Source organism: Centruroides sculpturatus, unplaced genomic scaffold (assembly GCF_000671375.1).
Source record: "Centruroides sculpturatus isolate CEXI.00-Female unplaced genomic scaffold, Cexi_2.0 scaffold339, whole genome shotgun sequence".
NCBI classification, from domain to species: Eukaryota; Metazoa; Arthropoda; class Arachnida; order Scorpiones; family Buthidae; genus Centruroides; species Centruroides sculpturatus.
Genome location: NW_019384539.1, coordinates 157,365 through 180,932, shown reverse-complemented (window position 1 = coordinate 180,932; position 23,568 = coordinate 157,365). Strand labels below are relative to the sequence as shown.

At 32.3% G+C, this 23,568-nt stretch overlaps 2 protein-coding genes across 2 annotated transcripts in view; one reads left to right on the top strand and one right to left on the bottom strand.

Annotated features, from left to right (window-relative positions):
* LOC111623332 (ninein-like) overlaps nucleotides 1-11,953 on the bottom strand; it is a 54,726-nt gene extending 42,773 nt beyond the window's left edge. The window contains 1 exon segment of the mRNA XM_023365867.1: nucleotides 11,799-11,953. Within this exon segment, the coding sequence (XP_023221635.1) occupies nucleotides 11,799-11,953 (155 nt within the window).
* LOC111623339 (XK-related protein 4-like) overlaps nucleotides 1-23,568 on the top strand; it is a 44,908-nt gene that overhangs the window by 6,450 nt on the left and 14,890 nt on the right. The gene's annotated exons all lie outside the window — the stretch shown is intronic.

Genomic DNA, 23,568 nt, shown 5'->3' with positions numbered 1-23,568 from the left:
AATTCCCTTTAAAAAAAAATTAATGTTGTAAATAAATAGAATTTCCCTATTATAAATTAATAATAATAATAAAATATATTTAGAGGAATTTTTCTTCTATTAAATTCGAGTTAATAAATGCAATTTTTTTTTTATTTTTTTCTTCTTCTATAATTTATTATTAAGCGTATTAACAAGTTCAATTTTCTTATATTTTTAACTTAATTTTCTCTCGATTAATTTCGAGTAAACAAAGTTAAATAAGAGAATTTTCCGTTTAGAGAAAGGTTAAGATATTTTGAATTTTAAAGCATTTATTTTGGCATTTTTCGAGGATTTAAAACTTTAAAACTGATTGTATACAGTCGAGTCAATTTGAATGAGAACCTGTAGAATAGAATAAAAAGAACATATTGTACACCATGCGAACAAATATTTGTAGAGTAAGAGAAGTGTCCGAGTTGATGCCTTTTATAACATTGAATAGCAAAGGATTTGATTCCCAGGAGGGATGACCTGTTAAAATTTTATAGTCAATGAAACTTTGATGTTTTAATGTATGAGAATTTACTGTGAAGAGAAAGAGAAAAGTACGTAGTACAAACAGTAGAAAAGACATCAACTCATTATAAAGGAAAACACTGAAAATTTGTTGGAAAACTTTATAAAACTTGATGATTGTTTCATCCGCAATTACATTTAGCATTGAAATATTCCATAATTGGAAACGTCACATCGATTTTGTTTAGTCAAAGATGATTTTTATTGGTAAATGGAGTACTGAAAGGGTTTCTTTCTTTAATATAAAACCACGTTGCTGTTGGAAAAAGAATTGTTTGATGGGGGATAAAATCAATTTTAGATTAAACCCAAAACATTATTAAATTTTCTTCTTCTTCTTCTTTTTTTTTCTTCCTTTTAAATCCAATTTTTATTCACTGAAAATTCATGAATAAATCGAATTTGAAAGTTTCGATATTATTGTTATTATCGTTTCTGAAAGGAAGAAATTGTGAAATTTATGGTGAGATATTATTGAAGTTTCAAAATTTAAAAAAAATTTTTTATAGAATTTTCTTATTTTACTTTCTAGTAAGATAACATTTTGTGGAAAGGAGAAAGCGAGAGACAGAGCTACTGTTTGGAGTCAAACAAACATCATTACTGTGCATCTCGCTCCAACAATTATCTTATTAAAATGTAATAATTTTTTTAGATATAAAATTTAAAATACTCATTACTTCAAATCCTCTTTTCTATAGTGAAAGAAGTATAAAAAAAACCTTGTTTTCTTTTTTTCTTTCCTCTTCTTCTTCCGCTTCCACCTAAATTATAGCGAGCGCAATCCGACTTAATCCATCAGAACAAGTTTTAAAAACTTTTATATATAATTCTTCCTGTCGAGACGAGAAAAAAAAAGGAAGAAATAAGAAAGAGAAAAAAAAATTAATTTGTATGTGGCAGAATTTTTGAGTGGTGAAGGTAATCAAATTGGCAGAGGATGCTCTCTAGTGTATCTAAGAAAAGTTTTCGTCCGGACGGAATATAACAATTTAAAGCAGGTCAAGCGGAATGAATAAAATAAATTGCTGAATTTCCATATTTAATCCAATCATGGACTGCACGTCTTTCAGTCTGTTCGTAATTTAAGTAGGTAAATTGATTAGGTTGGTATAAAGGGAGGGAAATATTTGCCATTGCTCTATTGGAAGAGGTTGAAGCCAATCAGAAAATCACTTCGTCTCGCGCTACATCGAACAATGAGACGAGTGTCCAAATTGGAGAGAGGTCATTCGAGATTTCTACACTCATTCCTTAAAGTTTCAGTGGGTAAAAATTACATTGTTTCGAGAAAGATTGGGGTAAATTGTTGCTATGGCTGGATAGAAACTCCTTCTTCCAAACACTGATAAGAAATTGATAAATGGAACACATCGTCCACTCTAGTTAAACCAAACCGAAAAGCCAACAGTCACTTTCAAGAATTTAAAGAAATTTCGGAAATTCCATCGTCGACTTTACTACAAAATCGAGAGGAAAAAATATATATATAAAGGCAGAGGATACGCGTTAATCAATTTTAGATAAAACAATGGTTGTTGAAACGGGATGAGATGATTTAGAAACACGTTTCTACACGTACTTTCCTCGACTGTATGGCGTGACCGAATCTTTGGTAAGGTTATTGTGAGGTGTTAACGGTGCACCTGGCCAGACGAAGATGAGATCGAACATCTGCTCTGTCGAGGTTTGGACACGCTAGTAGATTTAAGCGAGATATCATCGACTGCCATCTTCCAGGACACGGGCAACTGCAGTCCCCCCCTTGGAAAAAAAAGCGAATCTGCAAAAATCTGGTGTTATCCGAATGAAAGGACTGCTAGATTGAAAGGATTCCTATTCCCAACCTTTTCTCCGAGTTAAATTTTAATATTTTTCCACTTTTTCCTTTTCTTCTTCGCTCCTTGTAAAAGTGTTTTGTAAATTTAAAACCGCTTATCCGCATCATCTTTATGTTTTCTTCCGAATATCTTCTGTCGTTCCATTATAAACACATTCATTCTTACGATGGAAATACATCCGATGTAGATGAGGTACGTAAATTAGGCGAGTCATCAATCGTAATTCTTGCTTTGTTTGATAATCAGTATACAACCAGCAATCTACTTAAGATAATAACGTTTTGTGTTAGCTTAAGGATTTCATTGTATAGAATTAAATAATGAATTTTATCCAGAGAAAATTCCTATTAAGAATTCCGGATGCATCAAAACTTGGAATGCGAGTTGAGCAGTTTCCATTCTGCCAAGATGTTGCGTGTTTGCAATTCTTGTTCTGGCACGGTGTAAATTCTTATTGTAAACACGAAAACAACCTCCACACCATCTACTACATTAGATTAAAGCGGTTAGATCAGTCGATAATTACTTAAAATTATGATTTCTGTCGTGTAAACAGCCGAGGAGAAGAGGGGAAAAAAAATCCATAAAAATGTTTAAGAGAGTAGAAAAGCTGCGAATGACTCGGCATTTGGTGTCAGTTAACTAACAAAGTAATTATTTTACAGATAGAAAAAAGCATAGTAAAAACAATCTTCATCTACAAATTGCATTCTTAAAACAATACACGTAGTAATTTCCTTGAAAACTAACAACAAAAGAAAAAAAAAAAGCGAATTGTTGCCAGCAGAAAAGAAATGGTGATCTACAGGTTAAAATTGCGAACGAGCTGTGGATATCAATTTAGAAAAAAAGAAGTGGGAAAGAAACCTTTATTAGCAGAATGATTAGAGAAAAAAGCAAAGAATGTGGAGATAGAACAGAGATGGAAAGAGTTTCTCCAGTCTGGTCACGCACACAGCAAATTAACCCCACGGAGGTGCTAGCGGTTGGTTGGCAAAGTCAGTGCTGTGATTGAACAGCTCAGTGTGCAGCAGACAGAGACAGATGTAGAGTCAATTAGAGTGATCGTCTTCTCGAGAACTATCCAACAAACCCGCTAATGCATAGGTGTTTGTATTGCTTAACGAAGTACAACTCTATTCTTAGAATAAACTCCCAAATATCCATTTAATGTCGAACTTTTTTTTTCAATTTTATCATGGCATTGGAATTAAATAGCCATTATAGAAATTTACAATAATAATAATAAAATTACAAATTGTTATCGTACAATACGTGCCAATTGTAAATTTAGTAAAGCGCTAAACTGTTGCATATTTAAAGTTCTCGTGCCAATTTTCTTGAGACGGAAACCTGTTTTTAAATCTTCTTGGTGGCAAAAGAAGAGTTAATTCTAACTCGATGATGGGAGTAAAGATTCGAGATATTTTTTTTTTCGTTTTATGATAAACTAGACGTGTCCCTATAGCGATCTGTATCTATAAATATGACAGGAGGGATCGTTTACTTCTTGACGTGTGTCATGAGAGATGCTTCTTTCAACCCATGTAATGTAGTCCCTATATACGTTACTGAATTTGATCCACTTTCCCATCACGCTGGCGCCAAGCTGTGTGATGGTTTGCGGAAATAATGGGGTTTACAGAACTCCCAGATCTTGTGCCGTTGAAGATGACGATAAAATCAAATCAAACCGTTTTCTTTCGTGCATCTTCACGACGTTTGTATTTTTTTACTATTTATCAATTAAATTTCGCAAAAAATGATAGTTTTTTTTCCTTATAAACTAGAAATTTTTAAGTATTCTTAGATAAGATGTTAAGCGATAATAAGTATTTGAATTGATTTTGTCCCGGAGGAAAGAAGGAGAATGGGTAATTCAAATTATTGACTGAAGATACAGCACGGGAACGTTCTATTGTAATTTATAAGATGAAGGTTAAAGAAGGAAAAACGATCTAAAAATTCTCTTTTATAGTCGTTGTGTATGTTTACAACAGCTGTTTGGTGGCTAAAAAAATTGTAATCACGTAAAAGATAAAGAAAGTGGCAACAGCCACATATTTGACATCCCAAAGGGGTGAAACAAACTTTCTTAGCTTCCTCGGTAATTAACAAAGAGAAGATTCGACTCGATAATCGATGACCAAGAAACTCTGGCATTCCCTTCGCCATTCAATTAACCCCAGCACCTAAATAAGATTTCACGCGCACGCTTCGCACCCCAACCAATTTCCCTTCAGCTATACACATGGCATGCAGCTCATAACAGTTAACACGGTTTAGATGAAGCAATTTAAATTTATTACCATTTGATTTATCCCCCTTTCTATCTAAAGATAATAAATTAAAAATCATCTAAATTCGAATAACTGATAGATAATTGTATGTCGGCTTTCCCGCAAATCTCTCCTATAATGCAGTGAAGATGAATTTACAGGTTTTATATTTTAAGCGTTAAAAAGTGATTAATTAATGATTTTAAAAGTAATTTGAAGATTAGAGCGATCGATTTTAATTAAAATTAATTTAAAGAAATTGTAATTTTGTTAAAATCAATCAAATTTAATTTGTGTTGAGTGTTTTAAGAAAAAATTAAGCCGCGTACTGTACAAGCTTTGTAAGGTTTTTTCAAGCAAAAAAGTCACTATCTGAAGGATATAAAACGCTTTCTCTAGCACAAAAAAGAAAGAAGAAAATCCGAGTTGACTGCAAAAAGTAAAATCTGAGTTAAAAAGGCGAGATACGCTTAAGACAAGTCGATCCACTTTTACTATGCACTAGACGCAACCACTCCCACTAAGTGTTGGCAGTCACCCATTGAAATTCCATGGCTCCGTAGCCATGGAAATGAGTGTCTATCACTGCAAGACGTCTCTTCAATCCCTTTAAGTAGACATGACGGCCTGTGTTGGGGATAGAAGCTCTGCACGCATTGTATCCCAAGAGAAATGCGGTAGAAAAGAATACGTAAGAAGTCTTACGAACACCTCCCACACATATACACTACGTAAATGGAAAAGGCAGCAGCAGCACACGTGGAATATGATGTTGTTGCTTTTTTTTCTCTACTTTATCGAAAGGGGAGTTTTTAATTTCCTAAAAAGGCTACTTATCGAGAATGTTTAGGATGAGAAAAAAATGAATAAATGGGAGATGACTTGTAGTTTACCTAGTGCTCCTCTGTGCATTTAAAAGATCGAGTGTAACACGAGATATCGAGAGTTAATGTTAAAAGTATACAGTTTAGAAAAATATCCAATTTCTTATTATATTTTTATGTTAGGTTAAAAGTTGTTTTGTAGGAGATTGCTCTTTTTTTAAATAGAAAAATATCTAATCGACTTAAAACCATCATTTGGCCAAGAAAAGCAAAGTTGGGAATAGGAGACGGCTGAGTAAACAGACAATATGAAGAAGTAAATCTAATCATTTCAGATAAACACAAATACAAGGTCAGGCTTGAAAGAAAACATGTTCGTGATGGTTTTTCCGCATTTTCTGGGGATAGCTGGCGGAAACTAAAGACAGGAAAAACAGTATTTGCACATAATACGATTTGCCATGTCTGCAATGACTACAACATTGCAATTTCCGTTTCCAAGACGAAGGACGTGACCTTAGGCATACACTAGTCGTCGTTGCTCGTGTCGTATAGAAGCATGCATAGATGAACACGTGGGAAAAGTGAGTGTGAGTAGTTTGATGATGTCGTAAATTCAATAAAAGATAGGTCAGACGAAATAGTTGCGTTTATGACTCGATTTATGGGTAACCGGGTTTGTTTCTCGGGAATAAACCTTTTTAAAGACACAAATAAAAAGTCGGACGGTGTGTGAGTCGCCTTTACAAATAGGGGATTTATAACACTGATTTTATGCTTAACCACCATACTTATGTAATAAAAAGCAATTTTAATTTTTAAGTAGTTTTCTACCTCTCTGTCATTGCCTTAAATTACCTTACACATTTTATCCATTAGTTATTTCTACATTTAAATTTAATCATTAATTCTTAACATTACTATCCACTTAGAAGTCGTATTTTCGACTCCAATCTTAACCATTTCTTAGTCGTGTTAGCTACTAGACCCCATTTTTTCCTTCTCGCCACTTCTATTATATCCTCAGAAATGCAGTTTTGTCTACAGGGACAGATTGTCTGGAGCATTAGATTCCAACCCATCGTTTTGCCTTATTTCCCATCCGACTGATTCAGAAACGACTAGAAAAAAAGAAGAATTTAATTCGCCTTGACGATCCAGCAGGGAACCAAATGTAACACGCAAACCACATCCTGCTGCTCATCGTGCAGGTAGACCAAAGACACCCGATTCCGAGTTGACAATACAATACGTTTGGATCTTTTAGACCAGCATCCAGCTGGAGATAAGACAGGATCACGTGATGCCTCTAGATCGATGAGGCTCAGAGGATCCCATTCCCGTTCCAGGGTGAAGGCATCTTACACCAAACAAGACTTTTTATATTACCCCAATGCATCATTATTGCCAAAATTATAGAGCTAAACGTGTGAGTCATTTTTACAAAAAAAAAAAAAGGTTATGAATATTGATAAACTCTTGCTAGAAATTTACTCTTCCAGCATCATTAAGGATAAACACGAAGATTTCCTAGAATATCTCGAATTACGTAGGATAAAATAGGAATTTTAGGAGCTAAACAGCTGTTACGAATGTGGACAAGTGATAAAAATCCTAGAGAAGTTACGTATCATCACATAATGAAGCTTTAGAGTAATTTGGCCCTTCTAATATCCTAGCAAAACATAAAATATGTCGGTGAAAATTTTCAGCTCGCGCTTAATTTGTTAAGATGGAAAATTTATTTTCGAAATAAAATGAAGAGGTAAAGAGTGTAGGTAGATGATATACAGGAGCTGTCAGCTAATGTTCAAATTATAATATGTAAAAGCAGATAAGACAACAAGAATAATCTAGCAAATAAATTGTAAAAGAACGGAGCGAGAGTGAGAGAGAGAGAGAGAGCAAGTTTTGTAAATGAAAGAACATTAACCGGAACTTTTTAATAAAAACTTTACAATTATCCACCTTGAAAAATGCCTCTTCTCTTTATCAATATTTGAAAAATGGATGCGGGATGCACCGCATCTGTCCGTTTTAAGAAATTCTCGAAGCTGTTGTCTTATTTAATAACGGCTTCAACTATTTCTCTCGTATTTCTTTATACCCTTTTTCTTGGCAAAGCGAAAAGAAATTGAATTGTCAAGATAACGGCGCAACGTCTAAAAGTATTTGTGGGATTTCATTGTACAGATGCTAACCAATTTATTCTATTCTTGGAAAATGCATAATTTCAAACTATTCTTTACATTCTCGGGGCTCAATTAATAAGTAAAAATGGGTAATTTTTTTTCAAGTTTCCAACGTGACATTCGTCAAACGGGATCAAAACGGTGATTAAATGCATTGGTTGTGGCTTAGTTGTAGGCGTATAATTCTGTACAATTTATTGATTGCTCATCTTCTCGCTCGTATGAAGAGAGCAACAAACGTGGCATAGTTTAGAGTTGTTAACTGTGAATGAAAGATTTACGGTTGACAAGTAAAAGCGCAGAAAGGAGCGAGAATGCTACTAAAAGAGCTCGCAATATCCCCTACTGCAATAATGACAGTTTAACAATCCAAATACATTATTTGCTGGCATGGAGGTTGGAAGAGCTTTAACGATGCCGGAGTGCACCTACATTAGTTTTTTTTTTTCTTTCTTTTTTTTTCTTCCCCTGATAAAAATAGGCGGTTCTTGTAACGTCACAATGGATGCCGTGTTAAAGTTGTGTCATAGTAAAGTGTGTATTCTCCTTTACTCTGCAGGGAAGGTGGTGATGTGGAATGACCCGTGCGTGTCCCACTGGGGATAGAGGCTCGTGTCCATAGACCCGGTGCTAAAAATCGATTCGGATCCCCTCCCCTTATAAAAGGTCTTTCGCTTCATTATCCATCAACTCGCACATTCTTTCACCACTTTTCCGGTTAAAACTGAGCATTTTTCACCATTTAAAAGTAAAAAAATCATTATACCCAACATTAATTTATCAACTTTTATTCATAAAAATGAATGAAATTCTGTACCTTTGGCGCAAATTAACCTTCAACGGGATCAAAGTTAAGACAGCGATGAACACTTTAACTTAACATTTAACTGATGTTGATAATGAAGAAATCGGGGAAATTTAATTAATCAAATTGCTAAATAACGTTTGCTTTTGTCCATAAATTAATCTTGTTAATGAGAATAAAGATTTTACCAAGTCAGGAAAACGATGATGAATTTTATGTAAATAAAATTTTAAATTAATTTAATATATTAATAAATAGAAAAGGGAAGAAGAAGAAGAAAAGGAAGAGCAACATTCGTTGATAGAGAATTTATTCCAATAAAATATAGGAAAATAAATGTATTTACTACGAATTTTGATTTTTGTAAATTCTGAATTTTATCATTCATCATATATAAAAAATAAAATAATAAAGGAATGGGGTTTGCAGTTTGTTGAATGCCTCCCCCATAATGAAGTTAGCTGTGGTCACGTCTTGTCTTTAGTTGTGCACGAGTACCGTTCCAAATAGAAATTTCTCAGAAAATAACAGAGTTGTAGATAAATTGAAAGATCTTTTATGTCAGAAAAAGAAGAGGAAGAGAAAAAAAAATATTCCTGGTTTTTTTCTCTCTCTCTTAACTCGCGTCTAGAGATGAATAATCAGATTTAATTATCCTCGCCAGTTAGACATGTTTGATATCGCGTATAAATTAAACCAAAATCCCTATAACGATTGCATATTTCTAGTCATTAATTCAGCCTATTAACAACGATTTGGATGGTAGAAAAGATCTTCATCTTCTCTTTTACGTCAAGAGATGGCTGCATGATAATTTGTTAGTTGCATAAATTCGATTTAAAAATCTAGTTTTTTAAATTTATTGGTTGAATATAAAAAAAAGAAGGAAGAGGAGAAAGAGAAGGAGAAGAAGGAAGGGATTTAATTCTGTAGGGAGCAGGCAAATGGAAAAGAACTTGGTTAAAAAAAAGAGACCATTCTGACGTCAAAGTTTTACGATAACAAAGTCATACGAGTCAGAAACACTTCGCTTGGTTGGACTTTCGCTTTTCTCTTTTCTAACTCATTGCTTCAACTTTTAGTTTCCTTCTTCAATCAACAATATTTCTATTCTTTGCATGTTCACCGACAAAATTATATTTTTATATAAAGAATGGATTCGATTGCAAAATGCAATTTCTTTTCTACTTTTCCAATTTCTAGTAAGGAATTTTTATAATTACGTGTCTTAGAAAAGTAGGATACATAAAATAAACAAACCACATATGTGTACTTTACCATGTTATTGTTACGGAGTCCTTGACTAAATCCAACGACTAACTTATCACCTAGCTTAGTCGTTGGTCATAATAATAGTTCAAATTTGTTGGGGCATAATGGGCCTCCTACCTTATATTTTTATAGTTTGTTTTCGATCTTATCTTCTAAGTATACAGTAGAAGAATGTAGTGTGTTAGATTATTTTTTTTTTGTTGTAGTAAAATACAAATTTCTAGTTTCTTTTATCATAAACAGAATTGCTTATGACATTTCAACGTTAAGAAATTTGACTATGTTTACTATTTTCTTCCCTTTTTTTATAAAACAAAACAGAAAATCCGATTCTTTCCTTTCCTCTTCTTCTTTTATCGCTTTATTTTTCTTATAATTCTATTTGTTTTTTAGTTTTGTAATATTGTGTTGAACGTATTGTTTTCATTTCTAGCTAATTATATACCCTTTTCTAAGAGAAAAATAAAAAGAACATCACTTATTCTTTTATCGAAAACGTATTTAACAATGCTACTCAGTGAAGTTAAAAGTTAGATCTTCGCCATTGTCGACTGGTGGCTGTCTGTCGATTGATTTTTCTTCTCTTCTCCTCACACATTCCTGAGTAAACGTACGACAAAATCACCAGATTCGAATTCATCGCATAATGTACATAAACATTTCTTCCTGTCTGGATATTCTTTATTTTCTCTTCTTATTGAAAGGTGTTTATACTCTCCAAGAGTTTGTTTTTCTTTCACTATTATTCATATATAAATATCGATGAATATAAGTGAAGACGAAAATATCCTCCATATAAAGCTGTATATATAATATAGATTACAACAAAGCAAAACGTCGCTGTAAAGGGGGGTGGATATAAATAAAAAGAAGTCTGCAGTAAAGAAAAATGCAAGAAAACAAATTATTCTTTCGTTAAAAACGAATTTTTTTCGAAAAATTACTTCGAATGAAGCGGAAATATTTAATATTTAATCAATATTTTGCTATCGTTTCTTCTTCTCTTTAAGCGTAACGTCACAAAGCCCAGACAAAATAAGAGAAATTTTAACAAATACTTTTGATTTTTTTTTCTTTGTAAAAAAAGTAAGACTGAAATTCATATAATATCTTTTGAAATAATTACTTTATCCATTCGACTTAAATACACATGACAATGATGAATTTAGTTCGTAAATAAAACGAATTTCTACCCCCTTAAAATGTATTAAGACATGTTATTTATTATTTTCCAATGATTTTACTGTTATCTAAAAATACAAAAAAAAAAATAAAGCTAAATTAAATTTTTAAACTAGAAAAATAAATTAACAATAGAAAGAAAAGTAATTAACTTCAATTAAATAGAATTAAGTGCTTTCAGAATTAAAACCTGGCTTTTTATTATTACAGATACTTTAAAAAAACACACAAACACACAGTTTATAATGTTATAAAGCATTTTAAAAAATAATTAATGTTTATATTTAATCAAGTTTTGTTAATATCCAATTATTTGCTGTAAAAAAGATGTTTTTACAAGTACATAAGAAGTATAAATATATAGAAATACGTCCTGTTTATGTACAGTGTGAGAAGTGACAATGCATCATTGAAGCAGCATACTCGTTTCCTTACTGTCAATCCGTATGAGAATGGCTGTATCTGCTTGTTTGTGTACGAAAAGAGTGGACAAACAGACGTTGACCAAACAGCTGCGCCCGATCCATTGGACTCCCAGAAGGTGGACGGCATCTTTTGCACATACTTTGCTCTTCGTTCTTTTAATATTAAGAAACAATTATGTAGTGAAACGGGTGAAAGTTGGCGAGTCGAAGCACGTAAATTCGATTTTGTGTCTCGAGTTGCAGTTGTAAAAAGTCAGCAGGTTTTGTCGACGTGGTGTTTAAGATCCGTCCAATGTCGCCATCACGTTCGCTGACACGGCCTGATTGAATGGTTTTCAGCATTCGTCCGAAATCTAATTCGACTATACAATATTCACTCCACGCTCGCTAAACTGGAGCTGTTTGCTTCGTGATAAATGTGTGACAGTCGTTGCACACCTGACACATATGGCTATATCCCTGACATTCTCAACCTCACCACATTCAATTCTAGCACCCTTCTCTTTATCTACGTGATAGGCATTCATCTGACACGAATTTGTTGCATTCTTTGTGCTTCGTTTCCTTTCCTCCTCATAATTTATACAAGCCATTCCGATTTTTAGCGATTTTCTGCTCTTGTTAAGCTAGAAAAGATGATGACAGACTCGTAATTATTCATAAACCGCAACTTTCCTACTTATGTAAATGACCAGACTCGAATTTTTCCTTACTTTTCTTCATCCTAATATACACATAACGTTGAAATTTTAAAACTTTTGTATTCATAACGTTCGGGGAAGAGGATAAAGGGATAATAATCATCCATACAACATAATCTTCCATCTTTTCTTCCTCTTCCTCATCTATTGTAACGTGGTGTCATTTACATCGAATTTGCGACATACTTTGATAGTTTCTAAACCATAATTTATAAAAATTATTCAAAATTTTAGAAAATTTAAGCTTTTATCTGTCGAGTGGAGAAGAAGATAAATAGAATAATAATCATTTACTAGAAAGATCTAGTATCATCTCCTTACATGTAAGATGAGTATTTATATGGCACCGATTTGTGATATATTCGCTTACTCTTCCTTATCCTGGGATATTTAAAATATTAGAAAGTCCACATCGGTAGATAAGAGTTAAAGAGAACTATCATCTTTTATGTAGCAGAATCTTTCTCCTTGCGTATAAGACTGATATTCATGCGCTATACTTTGCCTGATTTCTTTCATCATCATAATTTATATAAGACATTCAAAATGTTAAGTAATTTTGCTCCTCATTCGGCTAGAAAAGAGGATAAAAAACAAACATAATAATCATTAATATACTCGAATGTAGCATCTCCTTTCGTGTTCATGTAATGCACTTTCATCTTTCTTCCTTTCGCTTCACGAATTTAATTTTTATAAATTATTCAAAGCTTTACCAGTCGAGAAAATATATAAAATTATTCATATATATATAGAGAGAAACCATCTCGGTTCTTTTCCTCTTCTTGTCCGAATAATGAAATCCACTCTGCTCCACTTAGTTATAGGGCCTACCTCTTATATCACTTCATTATCGTATAGGATTTTCAAAGCCAATTTTCTCAAATTCTTAAAATATTCATCATAAACTTTCACCTTCGCGCATCATCTTCATGTAGTACTTATCTGCATCCTTTTCCAGCATCCTTCATCATCATAATTTATACAAGCCATTGAAATTTTTAGTAATTTCGCATCCTTATCAGCTACCGTAGATGATAAAGAGTATCATAATCATTCATAGAACAGAATGGAGAAGACACGACTGGCCAGTATGTCCATCCGGTTCAACTGGCATACAAACATCTAATGGATATTTAATTAGGACACCGTCCATGTTTTCTGCACTCGCGTCATGTCTAAACAGAATTTATTGCTCATCTTAATTACTATCCATTAGTCGGTGTCTGTGCAGGACTCGTAATGATTCTCAATTATACGTAAGCAGAGATAGGAACCGACCGAAATCGTTGATGAAGTCAAGATGCTAGTGATATATGTTGTAATATTGCAAAACTGATGAAATGCCCTCCTTATGCTGTTGACATTCAATCTGTACTAACTGCTTTCGGATCGATTATGATGCTTTTTAAGCGCATTTAATGTATAGAACAATTTTCTAACTTATAATACCGATTACTAATTGATGAAAGCAGCTTAATATTATTGTAGTCGGGGCACATTCGATGATAATACAAGACAAACAAACAATGCAGGTATGATAATGAAGCTATTAGCTATTCAGTCCAGCATCGGTTGTTACACGCATGAACATGCAAAATTACTATTCCTAATACCCGATAAGTACATAGTTAATAGGACAAAGAGAGAAACTTAATTACGAAAAGTACACGTCCCAATTTCTAACGGCGACATTTTTTTCTCCTATTCTTCTTTCTTTTATCTCTTACTTACGACGTTTCTTTTGTTCTAACTTTCTGGGCTGAAAGAAAAGAAACGAAGACAACAGAGCGTAGATACAATACGTCTCCCTCCCTCTTCCCAATTACAGAAAACAGTTAATTCGCTCTTCTAAGACGATAAGCAATGAAGATCAACCGTTTGCAACTCATCAATCAATCGATCCGGGGATTGAAAAACCATTCGAGACGAAAGAAAATTTGGATTAGAGCCGAACCCGCACCTTCTAAACGGCACACGTGTCCGAATAACTACACCAGATTGTTGGAACCACCACCGAAACCATACTTCAATTAACTGTGACTGGGATTTAGACCAACAGACGACATAATTAGGACTTAAGAAGGACTAGACTTAAGTGGCCATTAAACCTTTGCTAATGATAACAGTTTTTTTCTTCTTGTTCTTAACTAAATCCTTCTTTCCTTACAAATCCTGGCGTGTGCTACTTTTTCTCCACTCGATAACAAGCGCTGTTTCTGCAACTCCAGATTATGAACACAGGCAATAAAGAGGCACGTTTAATCTCGAATATTATTAATTAAAGCGATTAATCTGTTTATGATTCTACTTTAAAAATCGATAGAGAAAGAAGAAGAATTTTTTCAAAATTCCCCCCCCCAACAAACCGAGTCCTAACATCATAGAAACGTTACAACCAATCAATAAAGGAAGCTGTTTTCACTGGTAAACTTCAATATAACCTCGTCAAAGAAGCCATAAAAACCATATCCCGGTTAGGAGTAGCATTTTTAATATCACGAACTGAGAAAATGAAAATTGTTTATTTAGAGCAGAAAGAAAATATCAAAAAGAACACGTAGAAAGGGATCCTTTTATACTTAGAAATAGCTTTAAGTGAAAGAAGAAGATAGAAAGAGCACAATCGATGTGTAGTAAATTAGTTCATGTTCAAATTGGAAGTAATTGGTATCCTGGTGAGGAGCAGTGGTCAGTTGATATCTCCTCCTCAGTTACTGCTGATTCTTACTGTCATTTGTTTTATGTGACCACATTAGTTTCTCTTAGTCACTTTCCTTAACGAAGATAAGAAAAGGTAATTAAATTACCCATCAAATTGGCAGGAAAATTATTGTAAAATTTCAAGATATCATCTGATAAAACGTGCGAAAATAATAATTAACTAACGTCTTTATGGGTACTTAAAATATAAACGGTTATCATTAACTCGATGGGGGAGAGATAACTCCGTTTGTTATCGATATTTAACTCAAAAACTAAGTTTTACTCTTTGAAATTTTCCTATCTTAATTCGTATTTTCATATTTTACACTCACTAATGATACGAGAAGTGCATTACTCATAGGCTCAAACTATGTTTATGAGGATGTTAATGACGATACGATGATGATTACAATGAAGAAACGTGTTTTTTTTCTTTAATAAGAGGAATTTTTGTGGAATTTGGATAATAATAATCCTATTTATCTCGCAACTATGAGCAATACAATCTAACTATGGATAGAATTAGTGAACAAACTTGATTTAATATATCAATATTGATAATTTAATTAACAAATCGATTATACCGGTAGTCTCATGTAATTTTGAGGAGGATTCGCCTATTATCCTTCTATGGGGATAATAGGAATAATTATTATAAGTCCTATAAAGGCTACGATACTATGAGGTTTAAAGTGTAAAGGCTCGAGGGATTCGATTCCGTTGTTAATCCTCCGAATTAAAATTTTAATTATTTTGATGTTTTTAAGTAGAATATAAAGAAAAAAAAATTCAATTTAATTCTAACTAAAGTCGGGTTTTTGTTAAAGGAAACGTAGAAAAAGTAAATGAAACCCGCTCACAGAGAAAAATAATCATTGAAATGATCAAGAAGAGGTGGAAAAAAATAGACAAAAATTAAACAAAAGAACGGTTTCAATAGGGAATAAATATTAATGAATGGCAGAAAAAATATACAAAATAAATAGAAACGATGAGGTTAAATTAAAGATGAAGAAGAAGAGGGGGAAAAAATCATCTTAATCAATTCTAGAATTTTATAAGGCCACATTTCGGATTCGTTATTTTTTTTTTCGTGAATCAAAATTTGAATAAGGGAGTTTAAATTTACAAGTATTCTCTATTTACGATAAAAAAAAGTGATATATGTTTATATTATATTATTTATGGAAAACAAAATCCCAAGATTGTGGATGGAAATAAGATCGGGACGAAGGAAAAAAAAACACTAGAAAGACGAAAAAAAAAATCGAAATATAAAAAAGTGCTTGTGGTTGACAGGACAGAAAATTTAGAAGTAAACAAAAACGCCAAGATGCAAGTAGTGTTGATGGATGGTCAACACCTGAGATACCTGTGGATATTTGTAGAAGAAAAACATTAAAAAAAAAAGGCCATGTTTGATTTATATTTAAGGATAAACTCCTGACCTCTCCGGTTACACGAGAATATTGAATTTTTCTATAAGAATAAGGAGTAAAATGTAGAATATTTTCTAAAATATAAAATAACAAAAAGTTTTTCCAGCAAAAGGAAGAGAAAAAATAATAAAAAATAAATTATCTTAAAATCGTTTGGAAAATATCATTTTTCTATATTATATATGGAATTTCCAATTATAAACCGGAGGAAATTTTATTTTTAAACAAGAAATTCTATCAAATAGTAGCTATACCTGAACAAATATACGCATATATACTCGTATGTATATATAGGTTCACTTTTCTTTTTCTTTTTTTTTTTTTAAATTGCCAAATCAATAATTTTATCTTCTCACTCTTCCTTTCTTTCTCTGTATAATTAATAGAATTTATAGATTTTATAATAAACCAAGCGGAATTCGTATGTTGATAAAAGAATAAAGCGTTACTCCCCTGATAATTAGACTTCACGGCAAGACACAATGAAAATCTAAATATCTTTCTGAAAGAAAAATAATTACAGCTAAATACCCCTGATTTTTATTTCATTTTTTAAAAAAGATTCTTAAATTTATTACTTGTACTTTGATAACTAAAACAATTTTCTTTGTGTTAAAAACGTGTTTATCGACGACATCCTCCCCCCACTCCACGGTGGTCATCAGCAGACTCGTGACGTTTAGGTATATGAAAACTATCAGTGACATCATATCTCATCAAAACGACGTTTAGATGCTATTTATGAGTTGGTTGATGAAAAGCTACTAGCATAAACTTACCGATATTTCGGTATCAGTACCTGTGTGTTGCAAAGAGGCAGCTGAATCAATTGGACAACTGAAAGAGCTAACACAATCTCATTTCCTGTGTTTTTCTCACGCGAGGTGGTTCAACACCGAGGATTACTTTCCCAGCTGCAACCATACTTAACTTTTTATGTGTCTTTTGCTATCCGCAACCAGCAGCAATTAAATACTAGCCTTAGAGAATATAACGGTTCTGAAGGGAACTCGACCAGATTTTCTATCCTTTTATCATAAACAGCTGACTTGTCTGCGTTATTTAATCAGAACAGGCCGACATAAAAGGAATATTAAACATAAAAACTACTTAACACAATGCTTTTTTGACCTTCAGATATTGTTTTATGTATTTTTCTTATTTTAAATTTAATGCACGAAGGTTAAAACTTTCGGAAAGAAGGAAGGAGGAGGGAGTAAAAAAAATAATAAATAAAAAATAAAAAAAAATACATTACTTAAGCATAATCGAATTTTTCAACTTATCAGATTTTGAAATTATTATTATTTTTTCTTGTTTTNATATAAATCTTTTTAAAAGTTCTTCGTAAAAACAAATTTTAATAATTATTTATAAAAGTTGTTAGACGAATAAAGGATGAGAAATAATTATTCATTAACATTTAGACAGCTCATATTTCATCAAAAGATAAAGCATAGGAACAAAAAAAAAAAATATGATTGGAACAAAACAGCAGGATGCTCGATAGGATTTTCTGACTCCATTAATTTTCATACCAAGCTAAAATCCCCGGAGAGAGAGAAACCAAGCCATATGCAAAGTGGGATGCAAATGTTTCGTCTTGACTATAGATGGATACCGTTCCTAATATTTATAATAATATGAAAATTACATATATTTTTAGATATTATTACTAATTTTGTTTGCTGGATTGTATTAACGATGTTTCTCCAAAGTTAATTTGTATCTATCTATAATTAAGTTTGCCTTATGGAAGGAGAGAATGGACACAATCACTCACACACACACACACACATATATATATATAGAAGGTTAAGGTAAAATATGCGACAATATCGATCAGTAACGGCGTCTGTGAGACAATTATTTTCTCTAGCAAAGCTCTGACCGTTCCATTAGCAATTCATTGCTCCAACAAGACGGTTAAAAAAAGAATAACCTCCGTTTTCATAGCCAAAAAAGAAGTGCATCTCGGTTTTCTTCCATTCTATCCAATGGAAGATCCGAAGATGAAGTTTTTATCTAACAATTTCAGGAAACTATTTTATTCCTGTTTTATATGGATTCTGATTGTAATTTTGTTTTTCTGTGTATATATTTAGATGCGATTTTTTCAAGAGAGAAAGAGAGAGAAAAAAAATGTAATTTCGGCGAAAATGCTGGAATAAAAATGGATTCTCTCTAGAGAATCGAATATCTTCTCCAGTCTCTAAACATCCGGGGAGTGTTTTCTTCGCATCTCGATCGTATTTATTCTATAATTACATTTACAATATAAACAGTTGGGGCCATATCGTCCAAGTTGTGGACCAAGAGGTAGTAATATTGACATCTGATCTATCTCTAGTTTTAATTAAACGTCTCATCCCCGGTATTACTGCATTCTCGTCTTCATTATGCCATCATCAATCATTTATGTTATCATTGATTTCATAATCGACCGAGACAATCTGTCAACCGGTGATTTTAATATCGTTTCCGTGCTATCATTGTTAAAGGTACAACTGTACAGGATAATTGAACAAATAACCAACAGGGACGAGATCATAAACTATAACATCTTGTAATAGTAATTTCTAACGAATTAAATTTCGATTATCTGCGGAGTTAATGAAACCTTCTCTCCTCCTGTACTTCAGCATCCCAGGGATGCAATTGGAAACGGTAGCTTAACTTGGCTACGTGCTCTACAGCATGGAGATGCGGTGAAGCGCATTCAATTCCTTCCCTAAATTACCGAGACCGGGTAGAGAGAGAGAGAGCTTGTCACGTGTCCTCTGGGCAACGCGTCACTTCCGGTTGACCGAACCGGAAATCACCGGTGCGGGTTGTGCATCTATCACCAAGGAAGTAATTACAATAGAGTGTGCAACCTTAATTGACTGCACTTTGACGAATTTTACGTTTAAATTATACATGCGCTACGCTGTATAATTTAAAATCCTGTGTAAAATAATACCCTTTGAGCTTCTTATAATATCGAAATTTTCATTATGAAACTTTTAATCAATTTTATTTTTTTTATGACTCTTAATTATGCTTGGAGGATTGTTTGGCCATGTTTTAAATTCCTCTCTAGTAAAACACGAGTTCAAAGAAGCAACTAATAATATTTTCGGAGGCTATCATTAAAAGATTTTTTTTTATTCTGCACTTTTTTTCTTCGCTTCGGGCTCCATTTCAAGAGTTCTTTTCCTGTTATGTCTTCAAGATAGTCAACTTTAATATCGTTTTCATTTCTTAAGAGAGTTTGAGAGTCCTTCTTGTTATATCTTTAAATCTTTCGAGATCTTTCTTGTTATATTGCCTCCAATTGGTTCATGATCATTTTCCATTACCGTCTTTAGACCATATAAAAAATGTTGTAAGATTATTTTATCTATCTCCAAATCTTCCACGATCATTTTAAATTTTTTTTTCAAGGATGTTTATGTTAAATTATATATATATAAATCCCTAGAATCATTTCAACAAACATCTCAATATTGTTTCTCCAGCATCTTCCGCATCTCGCATCTCTCTTACTTCAAATTTCGGGATCAGTTTTGATGTTATTTTCTAAAAGTTTTCTTATATTTCCCTCTCCGTTAAGCTATTTTTCGTCAATTTTATTATATATATAAATTGATAAAATGATGAGTAAAGAGGTAAACAAGCCTGTTAAATTTCAGCTGATGCCTTTTAACAATGTCTTAACAACAAATAAGATAAAAATATCAATTATATAATAAATATTTTCGTTAATACTCCTTAAATTATTTGATATATTGTTAAAGGTAAATCTATAAACTTTTCATCATTTGTTTTCGTGCGGTAATTTGAAGCGGAAAATTATTTTAGTAATAAATCCATCTTACGTAATTTTAATTGGTTTCCCGTTTATCTTAATAATATTTATAGTTATAAGTAAATAAGAGATGTTTATTTTTAGTAATGATGGTAATCTCATTAAAAGTAATAATACGTTAAAGTATCGAGTTAGTAATTGTAGAAAAAGGAAAAAAATAATGTAATGTAACCTACTCGAAAATATTCCAGAGTATTAAATATAAGCATAGAATAAAATGGGTAATGCTTTGAGGCAAGAATAATAATACCAAAAAGATTAATTTAGTGAATAATAATTTTTCTCATCAGCTAAGATAGCGCTTAAGGATATTATTCTTTCTGGAAACAATAAAGAAAACTCATCAATAATGCCAGAAGTTGACTTCTTTCCAGAAATTGATAAATCTAAAAAGAAAAATAGAGAAATTCTCGTTTCTAGTAAGAAATAATTCTTTAAAAAATATATTTCTTTTATTCTCTTCTTTCTTTTAATGCCTTAATATTTAAGAATTCTTCTTAAATATATTCTATATTTAAACAAAAATTGTTCGTAACCAAATAAAAAAAAAGCCAGTCTGAAATTTCCTATTGGATAAAGGTCGGGATGATCGGGATGAGAGAGAGAGCAAAAGATGAGTTTATAACGTGTACGATGGTAACAAAAGAGATAGGCTTTTTTTTTCATCTGGTGGGTGACAAACAAACTAGTCATTCATCATAACTCTCTAAGTTAAGGAGACAATTGGAAAGGAGATAATAAATACAAGTCAAGGTGCTGACGACATCCTGCAGACAAATGTTCCATCAACGCATTTATCCTCAACCCCTTAACGTCTACAGTTTTGGGCACAAAGTTTTTTCTATATCGATTCGAGAACTTAATTGAGATCACATCTTAACGCCAGATGCTGCCTTGACAGGTGACGGTATATCTTGAGAGCAAACTTGATGAGAATTCTTGCTCTCTTTTCGAGTAGAAAGTGCAGAGAAACATTGAAGTCTCTATTAAAAAGCCGAAAAATCTTGCCATATAGACACCTATCCATAGGTCCAGATCGATTTTGTGTGTTACTAAAAATATATATATATATTTACCCAATTGCTATTTAATAGTTATTAGTCATTCACATAAGAGCAGTCTATCTCATAGATATCCAGATGAATCAGAGAAGCCACTAGCATATGCCTCCAAAACCCTAAATAAACATCAAAAAGGCAAAAGCCAAATTGAAAGGGAAGCACTCTCTATTATATATGGAGCCAAGAAGTTCAATCAATATCTATATAGCTAAAGATTTAAACTGATTACAGACCATAAAACCACTCAACAATTTTTCATTTAAACAAACAGTTATCCATTATGTTGGTACAGAGGCTTCAGAGGTAGGCTATAACTCTAATGAGCTATAACTATAAATTAAATACAGACTAACTGAGAAGCATTGAAATGCAGATGCCTTATCAAATCTTAAGAGTTCTGTTTGCAAGTGAATCTAAACTATCAAGAGATAAAGACTAACTTTCCTATCAACTATGAAAAAAATTCAGTAGACCATGAATAAAGATAAAGCCTTACAGACTGCTAAGAACAATTAAAATAGGGCTGGCCTATAAAATTGCACAAAAACCAAGTGGTCTTACAACTCTATTTCAACAGGAAACTAAGCCTCAAAGGAGAGTTAGTAATACAATAGAGTCTCGAAAACTCGGCCTAATGTGGACCGAAGGGTGGCCAAGTTTGTGAAAATACCGGGTTATCGGGAATGGGGTTAAAAAAAATAAGTATGAATGTTTCCTCAGAAAATACTGTACTGTACTTGTATGTATTATTTACTTGAGAATACAACAGAGAATAAACTGCCCAAATATCCTTAAACAAAGGAAAAGTACATCCTTTATGNAAGTCTCTATTAAAAAGCCGAAAAATCTTGCCATATAGACACCTATCCATAGGTCCAGATCGATTTTGTGTGTTACTAAAAATATATATATATATATATATATATTTGGGAAATTTATCGATTTCGTCCAACTGTTCGATGTCTATATAGAAAATAAGCTAAAGTTTTCTATCGATTGCGGTTAAGCTTTCATTTATTTACAGGAAAACAGATTTTTAATCGTTTAATCTCTAATTAAATGTCTAAATACGTTTTGGTGGAATTTAACTTTAAGAATAAAAAAAACCGGTAATCTAACATCTAAAAAGGTTTCTATACAAGCCTAGTTTGTCAGGAAAACATTTAAGAGTGTCAATACTCCTTTATCAACAACTTAATGGCATTTTATAAAGTTTATAAATAGCAGATAAAGCCGAGATAATAACGGAAGAAAAGCACTCTATATAATCTGATGATACATAGAGACTTTCTATGGATCTAGAACATTCTCAAACAAACGTCTAACACAGGATAACGCTGTAAAGAAGCCCTTGAATACGTGATTGAATTAAGTAAACTTGGCTTGATAGAATGCAGAGGCTAACGACCTCTCAGCATTTCCTTTAGATACTGAGATACTAACACAAGTCGCAGGTTCCAAATCGAGTCGTACAAGTAGAGAAACCAATTACACGAGTACCGGAATTTACGTGAATAAATATTCTTGTACAGTATAATACCAATTACACTACATGTGTCCCTGCAGGACACTGTCTTGATGAAAATTCATCCCGGCTTCTGAATATGGCAGCTCTTTTTATTCCCCTATCTCCCTTTTATTCTGACACCCACATCCTTTACCTTTATCTACTACAATCACTCGTCATTTAAATCTGTATTAAAATTATATTAGCTTAAAAATAATTTTTATTCATTTTAAAAACGGCTATATAAAAATTGATTTAAATCTTAATAATTTTCTCTATGAAAGATTTATTTATAAATGAAGAAAAGTCATCCTGATAGTGATCATAAAACTAACATGTGGAGAGGCTCCCTTGAGAAACTAGCAGAATGTTTAAGAGTATATTAAATTTATAAAAGATTTTATTTTATTTTTTTTTGCCTACGTTAAATATTCTTACTTTAAATATACACATAGCCTTAGCCGATAATTTAATTTCGTTATAGAAAAACACGATATATATACTTTAATATATTTTGATAGATCCGTGTATTAAAGATAAGGCTTTCAAGTTTCAAGTTTACGAAATGTTTTTTTTACAATAATTATCAAAGAAAATTTATGTTTTGGGGAGTTAATTCTCTTTAAAAAATATATATTTTTGGTGGGATTTAAGAGGCTTACTTCATGCTTTTTATGAGTATATTTTTCTTAGAAATATCAGCTCTTTATAAGAAATATCTGAATATTATTTATCTCGGATATAACTGAAGCGTATATAGTCTCTGGTGAACTGAAAGTTAAAAAAAAAAATATGGAAGAAATCTGATCCATACTTGGCGATTGACTTTTTTTTTTCTTCTTTCTTTTTTTTCGAAAACAATATATTTTGCGGATCTTATTTTCTAAAATATAAAATAACAAAAAGTTTTTCCAGCAAAAGGAAGAGAAAAAATAATAAAAAAT